The sequence below is a fragment of the Pan paniscus genome, chromosome X (genome assembly GCF_029289425.2).
Source record: "Pan paniscus chromosome X, NHGRI_mPanPan1-v2.0_pri, whole genome shotgun sequence".
NCBI lineage: Eukaryota > Metazoa > Chordata > Mammalia > Primates > Hominidae > Pan > Pan paniscus.
The window spans coordinates 55,350,158-55,377,466 of record NC_073272.2 but is presented as its reverse complement, the minus strand read 5'-3'; the positions used below and the strand labels follow the sequence as shown (position 1 = coordinate 55,377,466).

The 27,309-nt window shown below is 41.3% G+C and overlaps 1 protein-coding gene across 3 annotated transcripts in view; it reads left to right on the top strand.

Annotated features, from left to right (window-relative positions):
- The window catches only part of PHF8 (PHD finger protein 8), a 108,797-nt gene that overhangs the window by 58,356 nt on the left and 23,132 nt on the right, over positions 1–27,309 (top strand). For 2 of the 3 annotated variants that reach the window (XM_063601737.1, XM_055106830.2), the window contains exons 17-19: positions 521–654; positions 1,243–1,556; positions 21,610–21,705. In XM_063601737.1, the coding sequence (XP_063457807.1) occupies positions 521–654; positions 1,243–1,556; positions 21,610–21,705 (544 nt within the window). Of the gene's footprint in view, positions 1–520; positions 655–685; positions 726–1,242; positions 1,557–21,609; positions 21,706–27,309 lie in introns of all 3 variants that reach the window. The other variant, XM_055106831.2, reaches the window with a different exon arrangement.

The window sequence follows — 27,309 nt, the reverse complement described above, 5'->3', positions numbered from 1 at the left end:
TGAGGTCAAGAGATCAAGACCATCCTGGCCAATATGGTGAAACCCCGTCTCTGCTAAAAAATTAGCTGGGCGTGGTGGCACACCCCTGTAGTCCCAGCTACTTGGGAGGCTGAGGCCGAAGAATCGCTTGAACCCAGGAGGCAGAGGTTGCAGCGAGCCGAGATCGTGCCACTGCACTCCAGCCTGGCGACAGAACGAGGCTCTGTCTGAAAACAAAAAATAAAAAGTCAGTGCGATGTAGCAGAAAGAGTATGTGATATGGAGTATCTGATGTGACCTTACACAAATTATTTAACTTCCCTGAGCCTTAGTTTTCTTATCTGTTTAAAATGGGAGTATACTACCTAGCTCACAAAGATGCCTTGGAAATTAAGATAAAAGAATGAATATTCTGCTTAGTACTTGGTCTATACTTGGTGCTCAGAAGATATTAATATCAGGAGTCAGATCATCGCCCCTGTACTGGGGCCTTACCAGACCAATCCTGGGCAGCTGAGGTGATACACTCTCTCTCCAACAGGAGGACTATACAACAGATGAGGACATGGTGGAAGGGGTTGAAGGCAAGCTTGGGAATGGTAGTGGCGCTGGTGGCATTCTTGATCTGCTCAAGGCCAGCAGGCAGGTGGGGGGACCTGACTATGCTGCCCTCACGTGAGTACTGGCTTTTATCTCCCCTTTCCAGGCTATCAGACAGCAACCCCCGCTCCCGCCCAAGGTGCCAGGTCAGCCAATCAGTAGATATTTATAGAGCTATTTAAAGGGACAAAGAATTATCCAGGGCATTTGGGTGAAAGAATAAAGTAGGCATGAAACCAGTCCTAAGGAACTTAAGATCTGATGGCAATAAGATGTATAGACTTCAAGAGGAATCAATTTTGGGCACTTAGGAAGTTGGGAAGAGGGGCTGGAAGAGTCATGCAAGGAGAACTGTTACAAAAACAATGAAAGGAAAGAATGCAGCATGCCTAAACAGGGAGGGAAGTGTGCCCCTTTTTTGCCACCTTGCCTGCTGTCTGTGAAGAGACAACGCAAAAAGGACTGGCTTTTCGTGAAAACAATCTATGATACTGTCTTGATCCTTAAACTTAATTCCAAATTTTTCACTTTGGATGATTCTCCCCTTTTTCCTCCCACTTTGATCCTCATAGCTATCGTCCCTCCTCCCTGAGTATTCTGATGACCGATTTACTCTGACAGCTAAAAACAACTCTCTCAGTATTTCTCCTCTGTTCCTTGCAGCGAGGCCCCAGCTTCTCCCAGCACTCAGGAGGCCATCCAGGGCATGCTGTGCATGGCCAACCTGCAGTCCTCATCGTCCTCACCGGCTACCTCTAGCCTGCAGGCCTGGTGGACTGGGGGACAGGATCGAAGCAGTGGGAGCTCCAGCAGTGGGCTGGGCACAGTGTCTAACAGTCCTGCTTCCCAGCGCACCCCAGGGAAGCGGCCCATCAAGCGGCCAGCATACTGGAGAACCGAGAGCGAGGAGGAGGAGGAGAACGCCAGTCTGGATGAACAGGACAGCTTGGGAGCGTGCTTCAAGGATGCAGAGTATAGTAAGGGCAGCTAAGCACATGGGTTCAGGCCAGAAGGGGTCTCCTCAGTCCCAGTCTCCATCCTAGTCCCAATAGAGGACAGCTTGTAGTGAACAAAGTCCTGGTCTTAAGCCTGATACTTAGTTTCTCTAAGCCATATTTTCCTAATTTGTAAAATGGGAATATCTCACAGGTTAATGTTAAGAATTTGAGATTATGCTTACACAGATCATCTGGCACAGTTTCTTGCTCATGGGAAGCCTTCAAAAAATGGTAGTTATAATTTGCTATCATCTATTTTTACTAATGTCCAACCTTTACGGCTGGTGACTCTTTTTTTCTCTTGCCTGTTTGACTGCCATCATCTGTGTCATTTGTGTCCTGTGTTGGCCAGTTTGTCCCTTGCAGAGATACATAATGACCTTTCAGTGAGCTTTTTACATTTAAGAGATGACTCCTTTTTTTAATCCAAGATTTTATTGAGTACCACAGTGTATCAGGCACTCTTGTGTAATACAGGTGACTGTATAATGTAAGTGCTTTTTGTTTTGTTTTGTTTTGTTTTTTTTGAGACAGAATCTCCCTCATTAACCCAGGGTGGAGTGCAGTGGTGCCATCTCAGCTCACTGCCACCTCCGCCTCCTGGGTTCAAGCAATTCTCGTGCCTCAGCCTCCCGAGTAGTTGGGATTACAGGCGTGTACTATCACGCCTGGCTAATTTTTGTATTTTTACTAGAGACAAGGTTTTGTCATGTTGGCTAGGGTGATCTCGAATTCCTGGCCTCAAGTGATCTGCCCGCCTGCCTTGGCGTCCCAAAGTGCTGGGATTATAGGTGTGAGCCATCGCGCCCGGCCATTGTTTTAATATTTCAAAAGTTATACAAATATGGTTAATGCTTATTGACCAAAATTAGAAGAAGATGGAGAAAGCAAAAATTCTTTTTGACTAACACTGTTTCCTCTCTGAACCCAAAGATAACCTTTGTCATCATTTTCATGTTGTATACCTTTTATTTTGTTGTGTTTACATTCATATGTAGACAGAAGTGTAGTTTTAGTGTGTGTGGTTCTGCAACTTGCTTAGTTTTCTTTCAATGTCAGTGCAGAGATATACCTTATCAATACAGAGATCTATCTGCTGCATAGTGTTCTGTAATATAGAAATATATCATATGTTTAATCATTCCCTACTGATTGACATTTAAGTTGTTCCTAAGTTTTTACTTTTACTAACAATGCTGCAATGAAAATTCTTACAGTAACCTTTTGTACCTGTGTGCCAGTTAATATTTTTCTAGGGGGGATAGACCTGTTGAGTTGAAGGGTATGTAGAAGACAAATGTTAATAAATAGTGCCAAATTTCCCTCCAAAAGGGCCAGTACATGATCAGTGTATGAAACATACCTGTTTACCCATAGTCTTACCAGCAATGGATACTATCAGCCTTTTTAATTTTTGCCAACCTTATGGCAAAAGATGGTGTCTTGTTTGTTTTACGTGTTTATTGACTCTTCTTTATTCCTTTTCTGTGAATTTTCCATTCAGTCTTTCACCCATTTTTCTATTGGGATGTTTTGTTTTTCTTATTGATTTGTAAGAGTTCCTTATATATTCTAGATGTGTTGGAGTATTTTTTGTATATTCTGGATTTATTGAAAAATATTTCCTTTTAGGTTTGTGTTTAATTTTATTATGTCTTTCTAGCATGTAGATGATTTTGATTTTTACATTGTCATCTTTATCAATTTTTTTTTTTTTTGAGACACAGTCTCACTCTGTCTCCCAGGCTGGAGTGCAGTGGCGCAATCATGGCTCACTGCAGCCTCGGACCTCTGCAGTCCCACCTCAACCTCCCTGGTAGCTGGGACCATAGGTGCATACCACCACACCCAGCTTATTTTTTGTACAGATGGGGTTTCGCCATGTTGCCCAGGCTGGTCTCAAACTCCTGGGCTCAAGTGGTCCTCCTGCCTTGGTCTCCCAAAGTGCTGGGATTATAGGCGTGAGCCACTGCATCCAGCCATCTTTATCAGTTTTTAATAGTTTTTTGTATTTTATGTTTTGATTAAGAAGGCCTTCTTATATTTTCCCCTAAAACTTGTATAGGAGTTAAAATTTTAGCTCTTTATCTGGAATTAAGTTTTTGTGAATTGTGGGAGGTTAGAATCTAACTTTATTTTTTTCCACATCAGTAGTCATTTCCCCCAGCACCATTTATTGACTAATTCATCATTATCCCCCTGACTTGAAGTTCTACCTTTGTCATAAACGAAATTCCCATATATGTGGGAATTTGTTTTCCACTTTAGTCCGAGTTCTGTACCTTAATAGCTATATGGCCTTGGTCGGGCTAGTTAACCTCTCTATGCCTCTCTCTGATAGTCATACCTACCTCATAGGTTGTTATGAGAGTTAAATAAATATACAGAAAGCACTTAAAACATTGCCCAGCACATGATAAGTAAGTACTGTGTATTAGATATTATTAATATTATTCTGTTCCATAAAATCAACTTGTCAAAACAAATTTTCATTTTACCAAACAGATGCTAAAAAAGAAAATGAAAATCAACTTGTCTATTCCTGTGACAATACCATGTAGGTTAGTTACCACAGACTTTGTTTCTGGTAGAGCAAATCCCCTCTGCAGACCTTGCTGTGAACCTGAGGAGACCACAGATGCTCACCAAGGCTCTCATCTTTGAGCTAAGCTTTGATTTGTTTTAGGGACATGCCAGGTTCCCCTGGCCACCCACTCTACTGTGAGCAGTCAAATCACATTGACCTGCAGCTAAGATGTCTGGACTTGATTTAACCGCTCCTCTTAGAACAGGTCACTCAGCCTCTCCTCCCTCCTTCGCCTCCCTACTTTGCCCAGCAACCATGGAAAGGCAGCTTACCAAGGAGAGACCTCCCTACTTTTTCTTATTTTTCCAGAATTTTGAGGCTGCTGTTGAGCTTTTTCTATTCCAGATGGATTTTAGAATCAGCTTTTCAAAGGATTGCATGGTGTTTGTGGATTAATTTATGGAGACCTATCTTTCATCAGAGACATTTCGGCTATACTGGGATTTGCGCATTCCTGAATATAACCTCATGTCCTGAAAATTTGTGCACTAAAAACAATAAGGCAGGCAAAAAGAGATTAGGGCCACAGCCCTCAAAATCTATGTGACTTTGAAGCCAAAATACAGACTCAAATAATAGCAGTTCTAAGTTAGAGCCCAATGGCATTTGTACCCGGCATTATAGTCAGTCGCTTCTCTATGGCCTTAAGCTCTGGACTCAGACTTCCTCTTTCCAAATCTGGATTCTTTTGAGGGCATTTGGTTAAATAGATACCAGCTTCATCAAATTAAAATCTGATCCAGGGCCTAGTCCCTATCAATCTTTTTTGGCAAAACAAACAAACAAAAAAAAACAGAGGGAAATGTCTTTGCAACTTCTTTATCTGCTCTGTCAGGTAGCCTATCCCATCAGAACTAAATTTTGTAGAAAATAGTCACCATTTATTTTTTCTCTGGTAGGCAAACTTGTGTGATTTTTAGTTTTTGTCTGTATGTCTTCTTATGTTGCTAAGGCTTTCTCTGTAGTTGTGAAAAAGTCTACCACTGATTGGTTGTAAACAACTATGGAAAATTGTTTTTGAACTGGTACAACTTCTGAACAGCACTGAAATCATTGTTTTGTCTTTTTGTTGTTGTTTGTTTGTTTGTTTTGAGACCGAGTCTCACTTTGTCGCCCAGGGTGGAATGAAGTGGCGTGATCTGGGCTCACTGCAATCCCTGCCTTCCTGGTTCAAACAGTTCTCCTGCCTTGGCCTCCCAAGTAGCTGGGATTACAGGCACACGCCACCACGCCTGGCTAATTTTTTGTGTTTTTAGTAGAGACAGGGTTTCACCACGTTGGCCAGGCCGGTCTTGAACTCCTGACCTCAAGTGATCCACCCGCCTCAGCCTCCCAGAGTGCTGGGATTACAGGCGCGAGCCACCAGGCCCAGCCAGACATCTTCCTCTTATTTACCTTTTGGGTATGAGCAGCAGCCATCTTTTGTTTCTGTCTTCAAACATAGTCTGTCTCTATTTATTCAGGTCTTCTTGTATGTATCTCTTCTTTGGTTTATTTCTTCTTCAGTTTATTTCTAGAAATTTTATTTTGGTTCGTAAAATTGGCATCTTTTTATGTATTACGTTTTCTAATTGGCTATTGCTAATATGGAGGACAGTAGTTAATTCTTTCCCATATCAATCCTGTATTGGACTACCTTATTATACTGTTATTCTATTTGTTTTCAGTTTATTGTCTTGAGTTCTTGAGGTAGATGATCTGTGTGTCCTGTATTAGTTTGATAGGGCTACCATAACAAAATATCACAGACTGGGTGGCTTAAACAACAGAAAGTTATTTCCTTACACTTTTGGCAGCTGAAAGTTGAAGATCAAGGTGCTGGCAGAGTTGGTTTTTCCTGAGGTCTCTGTGCTTGGCTTGCAGATGGCCTTCGTCTTGCTGCCTCTTCATGTGGTCGTACTTCTGTGCATACACACCCATGACGTCTCTCTGTATGTCCTAATCACCACCTCGTATAAGACCACCAGTCAGATTGGTTTAGGGCCTACTCTAATGGTCTCATTTTAACTTAATTATTTCTTAAAAGGCTCTATCTCTAAATATAGTTACATTCTGAATACTAGGGGTTAGGTCTTCACCATATGAATTTTAGGGGACACCATTCAACCCATAATATCCTCCTCCTCTCCAGTATTCATACCTCTAGCTTCCAGTTTTATTACAGTGTTGAGTCATAGTGGTGATGGGGGCATCCTTGTGCTGTTTTCAGACTTTAAAGGGAATACTGCCAGTCTTTCTCCACTCAATATATAGGTCTCTGTTAGACTACTCTCATAGAGTTCAGGGGAGTCTCTAGCTATTTATTTATTTATTTAGACACAGTCTCGCTCTATCACCCAGGCTGGAGTGCAGTGGCGCAATTTTGGCTCACCGTAGCCTCCACCTCCTGGGCTCAAGTGATCCTCCTACCTCAGCCTCCCGAGTAGCTGGGACTGCAGGTGCACACCACCACTCCTGGTTAATTTTTGTGTTTTTAGTGGAAACAGGGTTTTGCCATGTTGTCCAGGCTAGCTTTACTTTAAAAGGTTTTTTTTTTTGTTTTAAAATCAAGAATCAAATTAGGTTTTATCAAATAATTTTGGCATATTTGGACATAAATACATAGTTTTTCTATGTTAATTTGTTAATACAGTGAATGACATTAATAAAATTACTAATTTTGAATCGATATTTTCTTGAGATTAGCTGTACTTGTACTTGGTTGTGGTGTTTAACAATAGTTCATCTAGTTTATTTGATTGCTAGTCTTTTCAAAAACTAGTTTTTTGGCTTTATTGATCATCTCTAGTGTTTGATATTTTATTCTCTTTTTAATTTTTCTGTATTCAACATCTTGAGTTGAAAGCTCTGTTGATGTATTTTCAATCTGCTTTTTGGTAAAGCGTTTTTTAAATTTTATTTTTATTTTATTTATTTATTTTTGAGACAGAGTCTCGCTCTGTCACCCAGGCTGGGGTGCAGTGGTGCAATCTCGGCTCACTGCAACCTCCGCCTCCCCGGTTCAAGCGATTCTTCTGCCTCAGCCTCCTAAGTAGCTGGGATTACAGGTGTACGCCACCACGCCTGGCTAATTTTGTGTATTTTTAGTTGAGACAGGACTTCAACATATTGGCCAGGCTGGTCTCAAACTCCTGACCTCAGGTGATCCACCCGCCTCAGCCTCCCAAAGTGCTGGGATTATAGGCGTGACCCACCGTGCCTGGCCTGAAATTTTATTTTTTAAATTAACATGAAGTAAAATTGACTCTCTTGGTATACACATGTTTATATTCTTCCAGCCACCCTAATCAGGATACAGAGCCCTTTGATCACTCCCTAACCTCCTTTGTGTTACTACCCCCTTTGTAGTCATGCCTTCCCTCTACTCCCGAGCAACCACTGATCTGCTCTCTGTCACTGTGGTTTTTGCCTTTGCCAGAATGTCATATAAATGGAATTATGCAGTATGTAATATTTTGAGACTGGTATCTTTTGCTTACCATAATGCCTTTTTTTTTTTTTTTTTTTTTTTGAGATGGGGCCTCGCACTGTCGCCTGGGCTGGAGGGCAATGGCGTGATCTTGGCTCACTGCAACCTCTGCCTTCCGGATTCACGTGAATCTCCTGCCTCAGCCTCCTGAGTAGCTGGGATTAAAGGTGCACACCACCACACCTAGCTAATTTTTTGTATTTTTAGTAGAGACGGGGTTTCACTATGTTGGCCAGACTGGTCTCGATCTCCTGACCTCGTGATCCGCCCGCCTCAGCCTCCCAAAGTGCTGGGATTACAGGCATAAGCCACTGCACCCGGCCCACCATAATGGCTTTAATATTCATTCATGTTGTTGCATATCAAAAGCTTGTTCTTTTTTATTGCTGAGTAATATTCCATTGTATGGATTATACCCATTGAAGGTCATTTCAGTTGTTTCCACTTTGGGGTGATTACAAATAGAGCTGCTGTGAACATTCAGGTATAGGTTCTTGTGTGAATATGAGTTTTCATTTTTCTAGGGTAAATACCTAGGAATGGGATTCCTGGGCGGTATGGGCAGTGGGTGTTTTAACTTTACAGGAAACCACTGGCTGGGTGTGGTGGCTCGCGCCTGTAATCCCAGCACTTTGGGAGGCCAAGGCGGGCACATCACGAGGTCAGGAGTTCGAGACCAGCCTGGCCAATATGGTCAAACCCTGTCTCTACTAAAAATACAAAAAATTTAGCCAGGTGTGGTGGCATGTGCCTGTAGTCCCAGCTACTCAGGAGGCTGAGGCAGAAGAATTGCTTCAACCTGGGAGGTGGAGGTTGCAGTGAACCGAGATTGCACCACTGCACTCCAGCCTGGGGGGACAGAGTGAGACTCCATCTCAAAAAAAAAAAAAAAAATGCCGGGCGCAGTGGCTCACGCCTGTAATCCCAGCACTTTGGGAGGCCGAGGTGGGCGGATCACGAGGTCAGGAGATTGAGACCATCCTGGCTAACACGGTGAAACCCCGTCTCTACTAAAAACACAAAAAATTAGCCAGGCGTGGTGTCGGGCGCCTGTAGTCCCAGCTACTCGGGAGGCTGAGGCAGGAGAATGGCGTGAACCCAGGAGTCGGAGCTTGCAGTGAGCCGAGATCGCACCACTGCACTCCAGCCCAGGCAACAGAGCGAGACTCTGTCTCAGAAAAAAAGAAAAAAGCTACTGAACTGTTTCCCAGAATGGTTGTTTTACATTTCCACTAGCAATATGTGGAATTCCAGTTGCTCTACATACTCATCAGCACTTGGTTTTGTCAATATAGTTATTTTAATCATCCTAATAAGTATGTAGTGATATCTCATTTAGTGATTCATCTAATGGCTAATGATAATAAACAACTTTCTGTGTGTTCGCCATTCATATATCCTCTTTTTTGAAGTGTCATTAAACAGACATTTTGAATGCGTTATTAAGATTTCTTGTTAAGGATTTAACTATGAATTTTTCTTTTTGTTTTCTTTTCTTTGTTTTTTTGAGCCAGTCTTGCTCTGTCACCCAGGCTGGAGTGCAGTGGCACGATCTCGGCTCACTGCAACCTCTGCCTCCTGGGTTCAAGTGATTCTCATGCCTCAGCCTCCTGAGTAGCTGAGACTATAGGTGCGTGCCACCATTCCCCAGCTAATTTTTTTTTTTCTAGTAGAGATGAGGTTTCACCATGTTGGCCAGGCTGGTCTTGAACTCCTGACCTTAAGTAATCCACCCACCTTGGCCTCCCAAAGTGCTGGGATTATTGGCATGAGCCACCACACCCAGCCTGGATTTATTTTCTTTAGTAGATATAGAATTTTCAGGTTATCTGTTTGATTTTAGGTGAGTTATTTATTTATTTTTTATTTATTTATTTTTTAAGACTAGCCAAGTGCAGTAGTGAAAAGAGGGGAAAGAGTTTGGGTGAGTTTTTATAGTTTGTATCTTTCAAGGAATTGGTCCATTTCATATAACTTACAGAATTTATGGGCATAGAGTTGTTTGTAGAATTCCCCTATTATTCTTTAAATGTCTATGGGGTCTTTAGTGATATCCCCCTTTTCCCTTCTCATTCTTGATATTGGTAAATTGTTTCTTCTCTTTTTTTTTCCTTTGCCATTCTTGCTGGCACTTTGTCTTTTTTTTTTTTTTTAACTTAAAAAGTGTTTTTAGGGCTACAGGTGCATGCCACTGACTGATTTTTTATTTTTATGGAGATGGGGGTCTCACTGTGTTGCATAGCCTTGTGTCAAACTCCTGACCTCAAGTGATCATCTCTTCTGGACCTCCCAAAGTGCTGAGATTACAAGTGTGAGCCAGGCCTTATTGTGTCAATTTAATGGATCTTTTCAATATTTTTGGTTTCATTTTCTATGTTTTGTCAGTTACATTCCGCTCTTAATGTAGTTAAGATTGCTGTAGTTTTATTTTATTCTTTTTCTAATTTCAGAGATGATCGTTTAGATTATTTATTTGAGACCTTTTTCGTTTCTTTTTTTGCTATTTTTATTCTTTTTTTTTTTTTTTTTTTTTTTTTTTGAGACAGAGTCTTGGTCTGTCACCCAGGCTGGAGTGCTGTGGCGCAGTCTCCGCTCGCTCCAACCTCCACCTCCCAGGTTCAAGTGGTTCTCCTGCCTCAGCCTCCCGAGTAGCTGGGATTACAGTCAGGCGCCACCACGCCCAGCTAATTTTTGCATTTTTAATAGAGGTGGGATTTCACCAGGCTGGTCTCGAGCTCCTGACCTCAAGTGATCGCCCTCCTTGGCCTCCCGAAGTACTGGGACTAAAGGTGTGAGCCACCATGCCCAGCCTTTTTTTTTTATTTTGGTATTTTATAAAGTTGATATATTAACAGCATATTGTGTATATTTTGTGGGTACATGTGATATTTTGATACATATATGCAATGTGTAATGATGAAGTTAGGCTTAGTGATATATCTATCATCAAACCTTTATTTTTGTGTCAGAAACATTATAATTCTCTTCTAGCTGTTTTGAAATATGCAGTAAATTACTAACTGTAATTTTCTGACTGTACTATTGAATGCTAGAATTTATTCCTTCTATCTAACTGTATTTTTGTACCCATTAACCAACTATTTTTCATCCCCCGCTTCCTTTCCCAGCCTCTGGTAACCACCATTCTACTCTCCACCTCTGTGAGATCCACTTTTTTAGCTCTCACATATGAGTGAGAACATGCGATATTTGTCTGCCTATTCCTGGCTTATTTCACTTAATATAATGACCTCCATTTTCATTCATTTTACTGCAAGTGACAGGATTTCATTTGTTTTAATGGCTAAATAATATTCCATTGTTTATATATACCACATTTCTTAATTTTACTCATTTGTCCATTGATGGACACTTAGGTTGATTCCATATCTTGGCTATTGTGAATAGTATTGCAGTGAACATGGGAATGCAGATATCTCTTTGATATACTGATGTCTTTCCTTTTGGATATGCCCAGCAGTCAAATTGCTGGATCATATGGTAGTTCTATTTTTACTTTTTCGAGACACCTCCATACTGTTTTCTATGATAGTTGTACTACCTTATATTCCCATCAACAGTGTATGAATGTTCCTCTTTCTCCAAATGCTGAAGAGTAACAAATCCTCTCCAGCTTTTGTTACTTTTTGTCTTTTGGATAATAGCCATTCTAACTGAGGTGAGATGATTTCTCATTGCAGTTTTGATTTCTATTTCCCTGATGATGAGTGATATTGGACATTTTCCCCATATACCTGTTGGACATTTTTTTTCCAACTTTTATTTTAAGTTCTGGGGTACATGTGCAGGATGTGCAGGTTTGTTACATAGGTAAACGTGTGCCATGGTGGTTTACTGCACAGACCAACCTATCACCTAGGTATTAAGCCCAGCATCCATTAGCTGTTCTTCCTTGTACTCTCCTTCCCCACCACTGACAGGCCCTAGTATATGTTGTTCCCCGCCTCCCATGTGTCCATGTGTTCTCGTCGTTCAGCTCCCACTTACAAGTGAGAACATGGGGTATTTAGTTTTCTGTTCTTGTGTTAGTTTGCTGAGAATAACAGCTTCCAGCTCCATCCATGTCCCTGCAGTGGACTTGATGTCGTTCCTTTTTATGACTGCATAGTATGCCATGCTGTATATGTACCAGCTTTTCTTTATCCAGTCTATCATTGATGGGCATTTTGGTTGATTCCATGTCCTTGCTATTGTGAATACTGCTGCAGTGAACATACATGTGCACGTATCTTTATAATAGAATTATTTATATTCCTTTGGGTATATATCCAGTAATAGGATTACTGGGTCAAATGGTAGTTCTGCCTCTAGATCTTTGAGGAATCACCATGCTGTCTTCCACAATGCTTGAACTAATTTACACTCTCACCAACAGTGTAAAAGCGTTCCCTTTTCTCTGCAACCTCACCAGCATCTGTTGTTTTTTGAGTTTTTAATTGCCATTCTGCTGGTGTGAGATAGTGTCTCATTGTGGTTTTGATTTGCATTTCTCTAATGAACAGTGATGTTGAGCTTTTTTTCATATGATGGCCGCATGAATGTCTTCTTCTTCTTCTTTTTTTTTTTTTGAGATGGTGTCTCACTCTGTCGCCCAGGCTGGAGTGCAGTGGCACAATCTCGACTCACTGCAAGCTCCGCCTCCCAGGTTCATGCCATTCTTCTGCCTCAGCCTCCCGAGTAGCTGGGACTGGGACTACAGGCGCCTGCCACCACGCCCGGCTAATTTTTTTGTATTTTTAGTAGAGACTGGGTTTCACCATGTTAGCCAGGATGGTCTCGATCTCCTGACCTCGTGATCCGCCCGCCTCAGCCTCCCAAAGTGCTGAGATTACAGGTGTGAGCCACCGCGCCCGGCCGAATGTCTTCTTTTTAGTGGGGTTGTTTTCTTATAAATTTGTGTAAGTTCCTCTTAGACTCTGGATATTATACCTTTGCCAGATGGATATATTGCAAAAATTTTCTCCCATTCTGTAGGTTGTCTGTTCCCTCTGATGATAGTTTCTTTTGATGTGCAGAAGCTCTTTAATTTAATTAGATCCCATTTGTCAATTTTTAGTTTTGTTGCAATTGCTTTTGGCATTTTTGTCATAAAATCTTTGCCTGTGCCTATGTCCTGAATGGTATTGCCTAGATTTTCTTCTAGGGTTTTTATAGTTTGGGGTTTTACATTTAGGTCCTTCATTCATCTTGCGTTAATTCTTGTATATGGTATAAGGAAGGGATCCAGTTTTAATTTTCTGCATATGGCTACCTGGTTCTCCCCAGCACCACTTATTAAATAGAGAATCCTTTCTCTATTGCTTGTTTTTGTCAGGTTTGTCGAAGATTAGATGTTTGTAGGTGTGTGGTCTAACTTCTGGGTTCTCTATTCTGTTCATTGGTCTATGTGTCTGTCTTTGTACCAGTTGCATGCTGTTTTGGTTACTGTAGCCTTGTGGTATGAAGTCGGGTAGCGTGATGCCTCCAGCTTTAATTCTTTTTGCTTCGGATTGTCCTGGCTATTTGGGCTCTTTTTTCATTCAATATGAATTTTCAAGTAGTTTCTTCTAATTCTGTGAAGAATGTCAATAGTGGTTTAATGGGAATAGCATTGAATCTGTAAATTACTTTGGGCAGCATGGCCATTTTCACGATATTGATTCTTTCTGTCCAGGAGCATGGGAATTTTTCCATTTGTTGGTGTCCTCTCTCATTTCCTTGAGCAGTGGTTTGTAGTTCTCCTCGAAGAGGTCCTTCGTTCCCTTGTTATGTGTATTCATAGGTATTACATTCTTTCTGTAGCAATTGTGAATGGGAGTTCATTCATGATATGGCTGTCTGCTTGTCTGTTGTTGGTGTAAAGAAATGCTTGTGATTTTTGCACATTGATTTTGTATCCTGAGACTTTGCTGAAGTTGCTTATCAGCTGAAGAAGCTTTTGGGCTGAGATGATGGGGTTTTCTATATATAGGATCATGTCATCTGAAAACAAAGATAATGTTACTTCCTCTCTCCCTGTTTGAATACCCTTTATTTCTTTCTCTTGCCTGGTTGCCATGGCCAGAACTTCCAATGCTATGTTGAATAGGAGTGGCGAGAGGGGGCATTCTTGTCTTGTGCCAGTTTTCAAGGGGAATGCTTCCATCTTTTGCCCATTTAGTATGATACTGGCTGTGGGTTTTTCATATATGGCTCTTATTATTTTGAGGTATGTTCCTTCAGTACCTAGATAATTGAGAGTTTTTAACATGAAGGGATGTTGAATTTTATCAAAGATATTTTCTGCATCTATTGAGATAATCATGTTTTTGACTTTAGTTCTGTTTATGTGATGAATTACATTTATTGATTTGCATATGTTGAACCAACTTTGCATCCCAGGGATGAAGCCAACCTGATGGTGGTGGATAAGCTTTTAGATGTGCTGCTGGATTCAGTTTGCTCATATTTTATTGAGGATTTTTGCATCAGTGTTCATCAGGGATGTTGGCTTGAAGTTTTCTTTTTCTTTTTCTTTTTTTTTTTTTTTTTTTGAGACAGCGTCTTGCCCTGTCACCAGGCTGAAGTGCAGTGACGTGATCTCTGCTCACTGCAACCTCCGCCTCCTGGGTTCAAGTGATTCTCTTGCCTCAGCCTCTCGAGTAGCTGGAACTACAGGTGCGTACCACTATGCCCAGCTAATTTTTGTATTTTTAGTAGAGACGGGGTTTCACCATGTTGGCCAGGATGGTCTTGATCTCTTGACTTCGTGGTCTGCCCGCCTCGGCCTCCCAAAGTGCTGGGATTACAGGCGTGAGCCACCGCAGCCGGCCGAAGTTTTCTTTTTTTGTTGTATCTCTGCCAGGTTTTGGTATCAGGATGATGCTGGCCTCATAAAATGAGTTAGGGAGGAGTCCCTTCTTTTCAATTTTTTGGAATAGTTTCAGTAGAAATGGTACCAGCTCTTCTTTGTACCTGTAGTGGAATTCGGCTATAAATCTCTCTGGTCCTGGGCTTTTTTTGGTTGGTAGGCTATTTATTACTGCCTCAATTTCTGAACTCATTATTGGTCTATTCAGGGATTCAGTTCCTTCCTAGTTCATTCTTCGGAGGGTGTATGTGTCCAAGAATTCATCCATTTCTTCTAGATTTTCTAGTTTATGTGCATAGAGGTATTTATAGTATTCTCTGATGGTTGTTTGTATTTCTGTGGAGTCAGTGGTGATATCTCCCTTATCATTTCTGATTGTGTCTGTTTGATTTTCTCTCTTTTATTCTTCATTGGTCTAGCTAGTGGTCTATCTATTTTATTAATTTTTTCAAAAAAGAAGCTCCTGAATTTGTTGATTTTTTGTTTTTTTGAAGGGTTTTTCGTGTCTCTGTCTCCTTCAGTTCAGCTCTGATCTTGGTTATTTCTTGTCTTCTGCTAGCTTTGGGATTTGTTTGCTCTTGGTTCTCTAGTTCTTTTAGTTGTGAATTTTGAGATCTTTCTAGCTTCTTGATGTGGGCATTTAGTGCTATAAATTTCCTTCTTAACACTGGTTTAGCTGCATCCCAGAGATTCTCATACATTGTCTCTTTGTTCTCATTAGTTTCAAAGAACTTCTTGATTTCTGCCTTAATTTCATTATTTACCCAGGAGTCATTCAGGAGCAGGTTGTTCAGTTTCCATGTAGTTGTGTGGTTTTGAGTGAATTTCTTAGTTTTGAGTTCTAATTTTATTGTGCTGTGGTCTGAGAGACTGTTATGATTTCAGTTCTTTTGCATTTGCTGAGGAGTGTTTTACCTCCGATTATGTGATCAATTTTAAAGTGCCATGTGGTGATGAGAAGAATGTATATTTTGTTTTTTGGGTGGAGGGTTCTGTAGATATCTATCAGGTCCACTTGATCCAGAGCTGAGTTCAGGTTCTGAATATCTTTGTTAATTTTCTGTCTAGATGGTCTGTCTAATATCGTCAGTGGGGTATTAAAGTCTCCCACTATTTTTGTGTGGGAGTCTACGTTTCTTTGTAGGTCTCTACGAACTTGCTTTACGAATCTGGGTGCTCCCATATTGGGTACATATATATTTAGGATAGTTAGGTCTTCTTGTGGAATTGAACCCTTTATCATTATGTAATGCCCTTCTTTGTCATTTTTGATCTTTGTTGGTTTAAAGTCTGTTTTGTCAGAAACTAGGATTGTGACCCCTGCTGTTTTCTGTTTTTCATTTGCTTGGTAAATTTCCCTCCATCCCTTCGTTTTGAGCTTATGTGTGTCTGCACTTAAGATGGGTCTCCTGAAGACAGCATACTGATGGGTCTTGACTCTATCCAGCTTGCCATTCTGTGTCTTTTAATTGGGGCATATTTAGCCCATTTACATTTAAGGTTAATATTGTTACGTGTGAATTTAATCCTGTCATCATGATGGTAGCTGGTTATTTTGTAGACTTGTTTATATGGTTGCTTCATAGTGTCACTGGTCTGTATACTTCAGTGTGTTTTTACTAAAGTACTTCCTTTAGGAGCTCCTGTTGGCCATTTCTATGTCTTTTTTTGAGAAATGTCTGTTCTGGTATTTTGCCCATTTTTAAATTGGATTATTTGTTTTTTGCTTTTGAGTTCCTTATATATTTTAGTTATTAATCCCTTGTCAGATGGATAGTTTGCAGATATTTTCTCCCATTCTGTGGGTTGTCTCTGCACTTTGTTGATTGTTTCCTTTGCTGTACAGAAGCTTTTTGGCTTAATGTAATTATATTTGTGTATTTTTGCATTTGTTGCCTGTGCTTTTGAGTTCTTACTCCAAAACAATCTTCGCCCAGACCAATGTCCTATAGCATTTCCCCAGTATTTTCTTGTAGTAGTTTCACAGTTTCAGGTCTTACATTTAAGTCTTTTAATCCATTTTCAATTGATTTTTTTGTATATGGCGAGAGATAAAGGTCTAGTTTCATTCTTTTGCGTATGGGTATTCGGTTTTCCTGACACCATTTATTAAAGAGACTGTTCTTTCCCCAGTGAATGTTCTTGGTGCCTTCGTGGAAAGTGAGTGGGCTATAAGTGGGTGGATTTATTTCTGGATTCTCTATGCTGTTCTGTTGGCCCATGTATCTGTTTTAATGCCAGTACCATGCTGTTTTGGTTACTGTAGCTTTGTAATATAATTTGAAATCAGGTAGTATGAGGCTTCCAGCTTTGTTCTTACTGCTCAGTATTGCTTTAGTTATTTGGCATCTTTTGCAGTTTTATGTGAATTTTAGGATTGCTTTTTCTATTTCTGTGAAGAATGTCATTGGTATTTTGTTAGGGATTGCATGGAATCTATAGATCGTTTTTGGGTAGTATAGACATTTTAGCAATATTAGTTCTTCCAATACATGTGCATATGATATCTTTCCATTTTTTGTGTGTCCCCTTCAATTTTTTTCATCAGTGTTTTGTAGTTTTCCTTGTAGAGATCTTGCAATTATTTGGTTAAATTTATTCCCGGGTATTTTAAGTTTTTTGTAGCTATTGTAAAGGGGATTGCTTTTTTTAGTTTTTTTTTTAGATCATTCACTGTTAGCACATGTAAATGCTACTGATTTTTGTATGTTGATTTTGTATCCTGCAACTTTACTGAGGTGTTTTTTTTGTTGTTGTTGTTTTTGAGACAGAGTCTCGTTCTGTCACCCAGGCTGGAGTTCAGTGGCATGATCTCAGCTCACTGCAACCTTTGTCCCCCGGATTCAAGTGGTCCTTTCACCTCAGCCACCCAAGTAGCTGGGACTACAGGTGCCCGCCACCACACCCAGCTAATTTTTGCATTTTTAGTAGAGATGAGGGTTTACCATGTTGCCCAGGTTGGTCTCAAACTCCTGAGCTCAAGCTATCTGCCCGTCTCAGCCTCCCAAAGTGCTGGGATTACAGGCATGAGCCACTGCATCCAGCCATCTTTACTAAATTTGTTTATCAGTTCTTTTATTTTTATTTTTTGAGATGGAGTCTTGCTCTCTCACCTAGGCTGGAGTGCAGTGGTGCAATCTTGGCTCACTGCAACCTCCGCCTCCTGGGTTCAAGCGATCCTCCTGCCTCAGCCTCCAAGTAACCGGGATTACAGATGCCCACCATCACACCCAGCTAATTTTTTGTATTTTTAGTAGAGATGGGGTTTCACCATATTGGCCAGACTGATCTCGAACTCCTGACCTCAGGTGATCTGCCCACCTTGGCCTTCCAAAGTGCTGGGATTACAGGCGTGAGCCACCGTGCCCGGCCAGGCCTGTAGTTTTAATTGTATTTTTTTCTGGTTTTGGTATCAGGATAATGCTGGCCTCATAGAATGAGTTTTGTGGAAGTATTCCCTCCTCTTCAGTTTTTTGAGTTAAGGTAGAATTGTTGTTTTAATGTTTGGTAGAATTCAGCAGTGAATCCATCAGGTTCTGCGCATTTATTTGATGGAAGACTTCTTATTACTGCTTCAGTCTCATTACTTCTTGTCTGTTCAGGTTTTCTGTTTCTTCATGGTTCAAGCATGGTAGGTTATATGTGTCCAAGAATTTATCCATTTCTTCCCAGTTTCCAATTTGTTGGTGTATAGTTGTTCATAGTAGTCTCTACCTTTGTATTTCTGTGATATCAGTTGTAATGATTCCTTTCTCATGAGATATTTTTAATTTCTAATGTAAACATTTAGTACTTTAAATTTTCCTCTAAGCAGAACTTTCTTTGCGTCCCCCAAGTTTTATGTTGCAATTTCACTTTTATTAATGGAAATATTTTCTGTTTTCCTGTGGGATCTCCTCTTTGACCCATGTTTATTTAAAAGTATGTTTAATTTTTATGTGTTAGAGGTATTCCAGTTATTTTTCTATTGCTGCTTTTTGTTCTATTTGTTAAGACATCATTCTTCTGGTTTCCTTTTGTTCTTTGTCAGTGGTTTTCCTTTTGCTCTTTCAGCCTAGTTGATTTAGTCTTTGTATGGTAAATACAATGTCAGAGCTTCCTTAGGGACAGTTTTTGTCAGTTTCTCTTTTTTTTTTCCCTGTAAATGGGCCATACTTCCCTTTTTGTTGCATGCCTCATGGTTTTTTTTGTTGGAAACTGGAAATTTTGAATATTATAATGTGGTTTACTCTGGAAGTCAAATTTTCCTTCCTCAGTTTGCTTTTGTTGCTTGTTATGAACTGCAGTCATCTATTATTTAGTGACTTTTCCCAACTACTTTTTACAAAGATTATATTCCTTATTGTGCAGTTACTGAGTCTCCATTCCTTAGCCTCATTAGTAAGCTGAGACTTTCTGATAGAGATTTCCTGACAACTTTGTTTGGAAGGCAGGAGTACAGTGGCACAATCTTGGCTCACTGCAACCTCCACCTCCCGGGTTCAAGCAAGTCTCGTGCCTCAGCCTCCCGAGTAGCTAGGATTACAGGCATGTGCTACCATGCGTGGCTAATTTTTGTATTTTTAGTAGAGACAGGGTTTTGCCATGTTGGCGAGGCTGGTCTTGAACTCCTGACCTCAAGTGATCCACCTGCATCTGGAGTTTCTTAAAGACATGATTTAGCAGCCTTTTTCTTTGTTAATCACCCCTTGTTGTTGTGAGATTTTTATTGGACTCCAGAGTTCCATAAAAGTTGTTCTGACAGTTTTTGCCAGGTTGATGGTTGTTTCAGTGGAGGGACAGATCATTTTAGCTCCCTATTACTCCATTATTAGTGGTGTCACTCCTCCTTCCCTGCACCCTCTTCGTGTGTGTGTGCGTGTGTGTGTGTGTGCACGCGTGTGCGTGTGTGTGTGTGTGCACGCGTGCACGTGCATGTTCATATTTTTTTTGTAAAAACACATACCATTAAATTTATCATCTTTTTTCCATTATTTACCTTTAAGCTCCGTTAGACTTGACAAATTTACCATCTTAATCATTTTAAAGTGTATAGTTCAGTACTATTAAGTATATTCACATTGTTGTGCAACAGATCTCTATAACTTTTTCATCTTGCAACACTTAAACTGTATACCCCTAAACACTAATTCCTCCCCCTAGCCATTGGTCATCACCTTCTACTTTCTTTCTTTTTTTTTTTTTTTTTTTTTTTTTTGAGGCAGAGTTTTTGCTCTTGTTGCCCAGGCTGGAGTGCAGTGGCACGATCTTGGCTCACTGCAACCTCCGCCTCCAAGGTTCGAGTGATTCTCCTGCGTCAGCCTCCTGAGTAGCTGGGATTACAGGTGCGCGCCACCACGCCCAGCTACTTTTTTGTATTTTTAATAGAGACAGAGTTTCATTATGTTGGCCAGGCTGGTCTCGAACTCATGACCTCAGGTGATCCACCTGCCTCAGCCTCCCAGAGTGCAGGGATTACAGGCATGAGCCACTGCGCCCGACCTCTACTTTCTATTTCTATGATTTTGACACCTTTAGGTACTTTGTAAGAGTGGAATTGTATAGCATTTGTTCTGGCCTTTTTTTCTTAGCATAATATCTTCCATGTTCATCCATGTTGTAGTATGTGATAGATTTCCTTTTTTTAAGGCTGCATAATAACTGCTGTGTGTACCTACCATACTTTCTTTTATTTTTCCTTTTTTAAAATTATACGTTTCTGGGATACATGTGCAGAACGTGCAGGTTTGTTACATAGGTATACATGTGCCATAGTGGTTTGCTGCACCCATCAACCCGTCATCTACATTAGGTATTTCTCCTAAAGCTATCCCTCCCCTAGCCCCCTTCCCCCTCACAGGCCCCAGTGTGTGATGTTTCCCTCCCTATTTTCATGTGTTCTCATTGTTCAACTCTCACTTATGAATGAGAATATGTGGTGTTTGGTTTTCTGTCCTGTGTTAGTTTGCTGAGAATGATGGTTTCCAACTTCATCCATGTCCCTGCAAAGGACACGAACTCATCCTTTTTATGGCTGCAAAGTATTCCATGGTATATGTGTGCCACATTTTCTCTATCCAGTCTATCAGTGATGGGCATTTGGGTTGGTTCCAAGTCTTTGCTATTGTGTACAGTGCTGCAATAAACATACGTGTGCATGTGTCTTTCTAGTAGAATGATTTATAATCCTCTGGGTATATACCCAGTAATGGGATTGCTGGGTCAAATGGTATTTCTCGTTCTAGATCCCTGAGGAATTGCCACACTGTCTTCCACAGTGGTTGAACTAATTTACACTCCCACCAACAGTGTAAAAGCATTCCTATTTCTCCACATCCTCTCCAGCATCTGTTGTTTCCTGACTTTTTAATGATCACCATTCTAACTGGCTTGAGATGGTATCTCATTGTGGTTTCGATTTGCATTTCTCTAATGACCAGTGATGATGAGTATTTTTTCATATGTTTGTTGGCTGGATAAATGTCTTCTTTTGAGAAGTGTCTGTTCATATCCTTCACCCACTTTTTGATGGGATTGTTTGTTTTTTTCAGCCCAGGTGATCTTTTTGTTCCCTTTGTGTGCATTAAGTATGTACTGTTTATTTCTTCATTCACTTAGTAAACAGTTACTGAGAACTTATGCTTCACTGTGTTAGTAGGCTCCCTTAATTTGAAATAAATAATACATATTCCTGCCCTTATGGTAAATTGGAGGCAACAGATTTACTAAACAGCTCTTAAATACCATATAACAGCTTCAGTAGAGGGATGCACAGGATGCTATGGAGAGCCAAGTAGGAGGCATCTCAATCATGATTAGGAGAGGGAGGGAAGAGTTCTTGTGGAAAGTAAATCTAAAGCTGAATTTTGAAGGGTGAGTAAGTAAAGTAACTCATGAAGTTATTCACTAAATGGATGTTGGGTGAATGAATCAGAATTAGGTGAATCTAGGAGAAGGACATTTGCTGCAAGGATGCAAAGTAGAAGGGCATGAAATGTATGTGGTACATTCAGAGACTCTTGGAGTTGAGTATGGATTAAGTAAAAGGTACATTTGTAGGGGAAGGGCAGGAGCTGGAGTAGGTGTCATTCTATCTTCACCCTTTGGATGAAATCTCATTTTACCCTGTTTTCCCTTCTCCCTGCAGTCTATCCTTCACTGGAGTCTGATGATGATGACCCTGCTTTGAAATCTCGACCCAAGAAAAAGAAGAATTCAGATGATGCTCCATGGAGTCCTAAAGGTAATCTAGTATTTTGTCCTTTAAACTCTGTAGGGGTGGTCAGGAGAAAATCGACAAGGTAGGTGGGATATTTAATATCAGAAGACCTGATTCAGTCATTCATTTGTTTATTCAGCAAACATTTGTCGAGTGTCTGCTGTGTGTCAGGCACTGTGTTAGGTTCTGGAGCTAAAATGACTAATAAGACACAGAGTTTATGTAATTAGTCCAATAAAATCAGAGGTAATGGAGCATATTGCATTTGATATTATATGGTTTGAGGTGAAAGGAAGACCTTGAACAGATTTTAGCAAGCAGTCTGAGGCTTCTGAGAACGTTCTGATACCATCATCCCAGTGCTCTGGTAGTTTTGTTGTCAAGGAGGGAAATTCTGCTGACTGTTGAGCTCTATAAGGCCCAAGATTATCACCTATACTGAGAGGCCATCTCTGAGGAGGGAAGAATGACCACTGAGTTGAACATGGAGTTTAGAGGATAATGGAAGAATTTTCTTCGTCTCCTTGGCTGGATAGTATTCACACTGAGGATGCATCCTTCAGTTAGTTTTTGCTGCTTAACAGTCTGCCCAAAACTTAGTGGCTTAAAATAACAGTTAATAATTTTTCATAATTCTGTAGGTTGGCTGAGCTGTTCTTCTAGTCTAGGCCAGATTCCCTGGGGCTGAATGGTCTCAAAAGTTCTCCTTCAGGTGTCTCAGACCTACTATCTAAGTCCTACTAAGACCTACTATCTAAGATGGCCAAGGCTTCTCTCTACATGGTCTTTAGTCTACCAAGCTTTTCCACAAGGTGGCAGAAAGGTTTCTAGCAGCAAGAGAGGACAAGCCCCAATGTGCAAGCACTTTTCAAGCCTTTGCTTAAGTCATATTTACTGTTGTCCCATTGACTAAAACAAGTTACGTGGCCAAGCCTTGATCCCATGGTTGGGAAATAGATTGCACCTTTTGAGAGGAGAACTGCAAAGTCACATCGCAAAGTGTCATGCATACGAGGATACATGAGCACACTGAAGGCCATTACTGCAACAGTCTGCCATAGAGGTCATTGGGATTTCAGTACCTGTGGTTCCCCAGCAGATAAAGGGCTTGCTCTTCTCACCCTGCCTTATTTAGACTTTTTGGTGTTTGCTTGAGGTCGAGGGGGTGACATAGGGGTAGCAGGGCATTCCTCAGAAGTGTTATGTTAGTGAGTTAATCAGTAAATGTTTCTTTTTAAAAAAAAATTGGGGCCGGGCCTGGTGGCTCACACCTGTAATCCCAGCACTTTGGGAGGTCAAGGCGGGCAGAACACCTGAGGTCAGGACCAGCCTGACCGACATGGTGAAACGTCGTTTCTACTAAAAATAGAAAATCAGCCGGGAATGGTGGCGGGCGCCTATAATCCCAGCTAGTTGGGAGGCTGAGGTAGGAAAATTGCTTGAACCCAGGAGGCCAAGGTTGCAGTGAGCTGAGATTGCACCATTGCACTCCAGCCTGGGCAACAAGTGGGAAACTCCGTCTCGGGGGGAGAAAAAAAAAAATTTGGCTAGGTGCAGTGTGGCTCATGCCTTTAATCCTAACATTTTGGGAGGCTGAGGCGGGTGGATCACTTGAGGTCAGGAGTTTGAGACCAGCCTGGCCAACATGGTAAAACCCCATCTCTACTAAAAATACAAAAATCAGCTGCATGTGGTGGCATGTGCGTTTAGTCCCAGCTACTCGAGAGGCTGAGGCACGAGAATTGCTTGAACCTCGGAAAGCGGAGGTTGCACTGAGCCGAGACCATGCCACTGCACTCCAGCCTGGGCAACAGAGCGAGACTCCATCTCAAAAAAAAAAAAGAAAACTTAGGCCTATTTTTAAATTTTATTTTCTTCTATCATTTCCAGGTTTATTTTTCCTGTCAAAGTAAATTTTTCTGGTTAGCACAGTAGAAAATTTAGAAAATATTGAAAATAAAGGGAATTATGAAGAAGGAACCACCCACGAGTCCGCCACCCAGAAGCAACCAATGTTAACATTTTGACATGTTTCTTTATAGTCTTTTCCCTATACATTTTTAAATTTTTATTGTTTAAATCACATGTGTGTACAATTTTTTAAATTTTTTTTAAAATTTTTTTTAAATGGAGTCTAGCTCTGTCCCAGGCTAGAGTGCAGTGGCGGAATCTTGGCTCACTGCAATCTCCGCCTCCTGGGTTCAAGCTATTCTCCTGCCTCAGCCTCCCGAGTAGCTGGGATTACAGGCGGGTGCCACCATGCCTGACTAATTTTTTGTATTTTTAGTAGAGACGGGGTTTCACCATGTTGGCCAGGCTGGTCTTGAACTCCTGACCTCATGATCTGCCCGCTTCCGCCTCCCAAAGTGCTGGAATTACAGGTATGAGCCACCACGCCCAGCCACATGTATACAATTATGCACTGTACTTTAAAATTTTGTTTGGGCTTTTGATCAAAGTAGTGGGTGTAGCATATCAAAAAGTATAGAGAAATTAGGCCAGGTGCGGTGGCTCACGCCTGTAATCCCAGCACTTTGGGAGGCCGAGGCGGGTGGATCACGAGGTCAGGAGATCAAGACCATCCTGGCTAACACGGTGAAACCCCGTCTCTACTAAAGATACAAAAATTTAGCCGGGCGTGGTGGCAGGCGCCTGTAGTCCCAGCTACTCGGGAGGCTGAGGCAGGAGAATGGCATGAACCTGAGAGGTGGAGCTTGCAGTGAGCTGAGATCGCGCCACTACACTCCAGCCTGGGTGACAGAGCGAGACTCCGTCTCTCACACACACACAAAAAAGTATAGAAAAATTTAGGAGGAAAAGCAATGTTCTTCTGCCCCTACTTTCCCCACCTGCAATCCCGTTCCCAAGAGACAACCTCATAGTTTTCGTTTCCTGGTAGATGCCTCCAAAACTCAAGAGAAGTATGCCACCCTTTCTTGGTTTATGAAGTCTATTTCTCCTTTAATCAACTTACATCATTCCCTGCTTTTTTTTTTTTTTTTTTTTTTTTTTTTTTTTTTTTTTTTTTTTTTTTGAGGCAGAAACTCGCTCTGTGGCCCAGGCTGGAGTGCAGTGGTGCAATCTTGGCTCACTGCAACCTCCGCCTCCTGGATTCAAACGATTCTCATACCTCAGCCTCCAAAGTAGCTGGGACTATAGGCGCGCATCACTGCACCCAGCTAATTTTTTTGTATTTTTAGTAGAGATGGGGTTTTGCCATGTTAGCTAGGCTGGTCTCGAACTCCTGACCTCAAGTGATCCATCTGCCTCGGCCTCCCAGAGTGCTGTGATTACAGGCCGTCAATCTCTCTTGATTACCTACTTTGTAAGATACAGTTGTTGGTGACCCTACATCCATAGGGTCCTTTTGTAACCTTCTGTGAACCATTTTTTCCCTTGTGGGAAGTAAATCTAAAGGTGAATTTTGAAGGGTGAGTTAGTAAAGTAACTCATGAAGTTATTCACCACACTAAATGGATGTTGTGTGAATGAATCAGAATTAGGTGAATCTAGAAGAAGGACATTTGCCACAAGGATGCAAAGTAGAAGGGCATGAAATGTATGTGGTACATTCAGAGACTCTTGGAGTTGAGTATGGATTAAGTAAAAGGTACATTTATAGGGGAGGGGTACATTCCCTTTTGTAACCTTCTGTGAACCATAATTTTTTGTTTATGCTGTCAAGTTTATTAACATATACATTGTTGTTACTACTCTACATTGACTAGAAATTAACTGTAAATATCGAAAACCAATAGAGACATCTGGTCTTTTAAGTTAATATTATATCATAAGCATGTTCCTATGCCATTGTTTATAAATAATATTTTTAATGGCTACAAGATATCAGTTCCATGGATATACCTAATATATATGTAATTTCTAACATATAGGCTATTTTCAAGTTTTTACAATTAGTACATTTGGAGTGAATATCTTTATATGTAAATGTTTATATCTCTGATTATTTACTCAGGATGGATCACCATGAAACCTTAGAGGGGCCAAAGTATGTGAGGTTATACAATGAAAAGTTTCCTTCCCAGCCCTGTTAGTAGCCTTCTACTTCCCCACCTGGAGTCAACTAGTGTTATCAGCTTTTTTTTTTTTTTTTTTGAGAGGGAGTCTTGCTCTGTCGCCCAGGCTGGAGTGCAGTGGCGCGATCTCTGCTCACTGCAAGCTCCGCCTCCCGGGTTCACGCCATTCTCCTGCCTCAGCCTCCCGAGTAGCTGGGACTACAGGCACCCGCCACCATGCCCGGCTAATTTTTTGTACTTTTAGTAGAGATGGGGTTTCACCGTGTTAGCCAGGATGGTCTCGATCTCCTGACCTCGTGATCCGCCCGCCTCGGCCTCCCAAAGTGCTGGGATTACAGGCATGAGCCACTACGCCCGGCCATCAGTTTTTTCATTTATCTTCTCAGAGACAGTTTGCGCATATACAAGCAAATGCATGTATATGTTTTCCTACCTCCCCCTCCTTTTTTTTTTTAACTCAGTTGGAAACGTATTTTATACACTGTTATGTGCTTTGCTTTTCTCTCTTAAGAATACATCTGGGCCAGGCACGGTGGCTCACGCCTGTAATCCCAACACTTTGGGAGGCCAGGGTGAGCGGATCACGAGGTCAGGAGATCCAGACCATCCTGGCCAACATGGTGAAACCCCGTCTCTACTAAAAATACAAAAATTAGCTGGGCATGGTGGCGCACGCCTGTAGTCCTATCTACTCAGGAGGCTGAGGCAGGAGAATCGCTTGAACCCGGGAGGTGGAGGTTGCAGTGATCCGAGATTTTGCCACTGCACTCCAGCCTGGGCGACAGAGCAAGACTTCATCTCAAAAAAAAAAAAAAAATAGTTCTTGATACTTATTGCAGAAGTGTTTTCCAGAAAAGTTGTACCAATTTACACTTCCATCAGCAGTGCTTGTTTATGAAATGTATGCAGGCATTGAACACACCAGTTAGGAGTAGTATTTGATTATGAGTAATGTCTCAAGCATCCTTAGTGAGTGCTTGTTCTCTCAGAGTCACAAGATGGCTACTTCACCTCCAGCATTGGGGTCTGGGCTGCAGTCAGGAAGAAGGAGAAAAGCAAAAGGAAAAAGGGACAGGCATGCTGAGTGCTGAGCATTCCCTCTCCCCAAGGAGTTTTAAGTTCCACGTTTTTTACACATCTCTTTGGCTGAAATTGTGTCAGATGGCCAAGACTATCAGCCAGAGATGCTAGGAGATACAGTTTTTATCTAGGCATATTGCTGTCCCACAAAATCAGTGTTTTTGTTAGTAAGCAGGAAAGAGAATGACATTTGGTTGAGAATGAGTAGTCTCTACCATGAGGGTTTTTTTGTTTGTTTGTTTGTTTGTTTTTTTATTTATTTTGAAACAGTCTCGGTCTGTCGCCCAGGCTGGAGTGCAATGGCATGATCTTGGCTCACTGCAACCTCTGCCTCCCAGGTTCAAGCAATTCTCCTGCCTCAGCCTCCCAAGTAGCTGGGATTACAGGCACCTGCCACCACACTCAGCTAATTTTTTTTGTTGTTTGTTTTTTGAGACAGAGTCGTTCTGTCACCAGACTGGAGTGCAGTGGCGAGATCCCAGCCCACTGCAACCTCCGCCTCCTGGGTTAA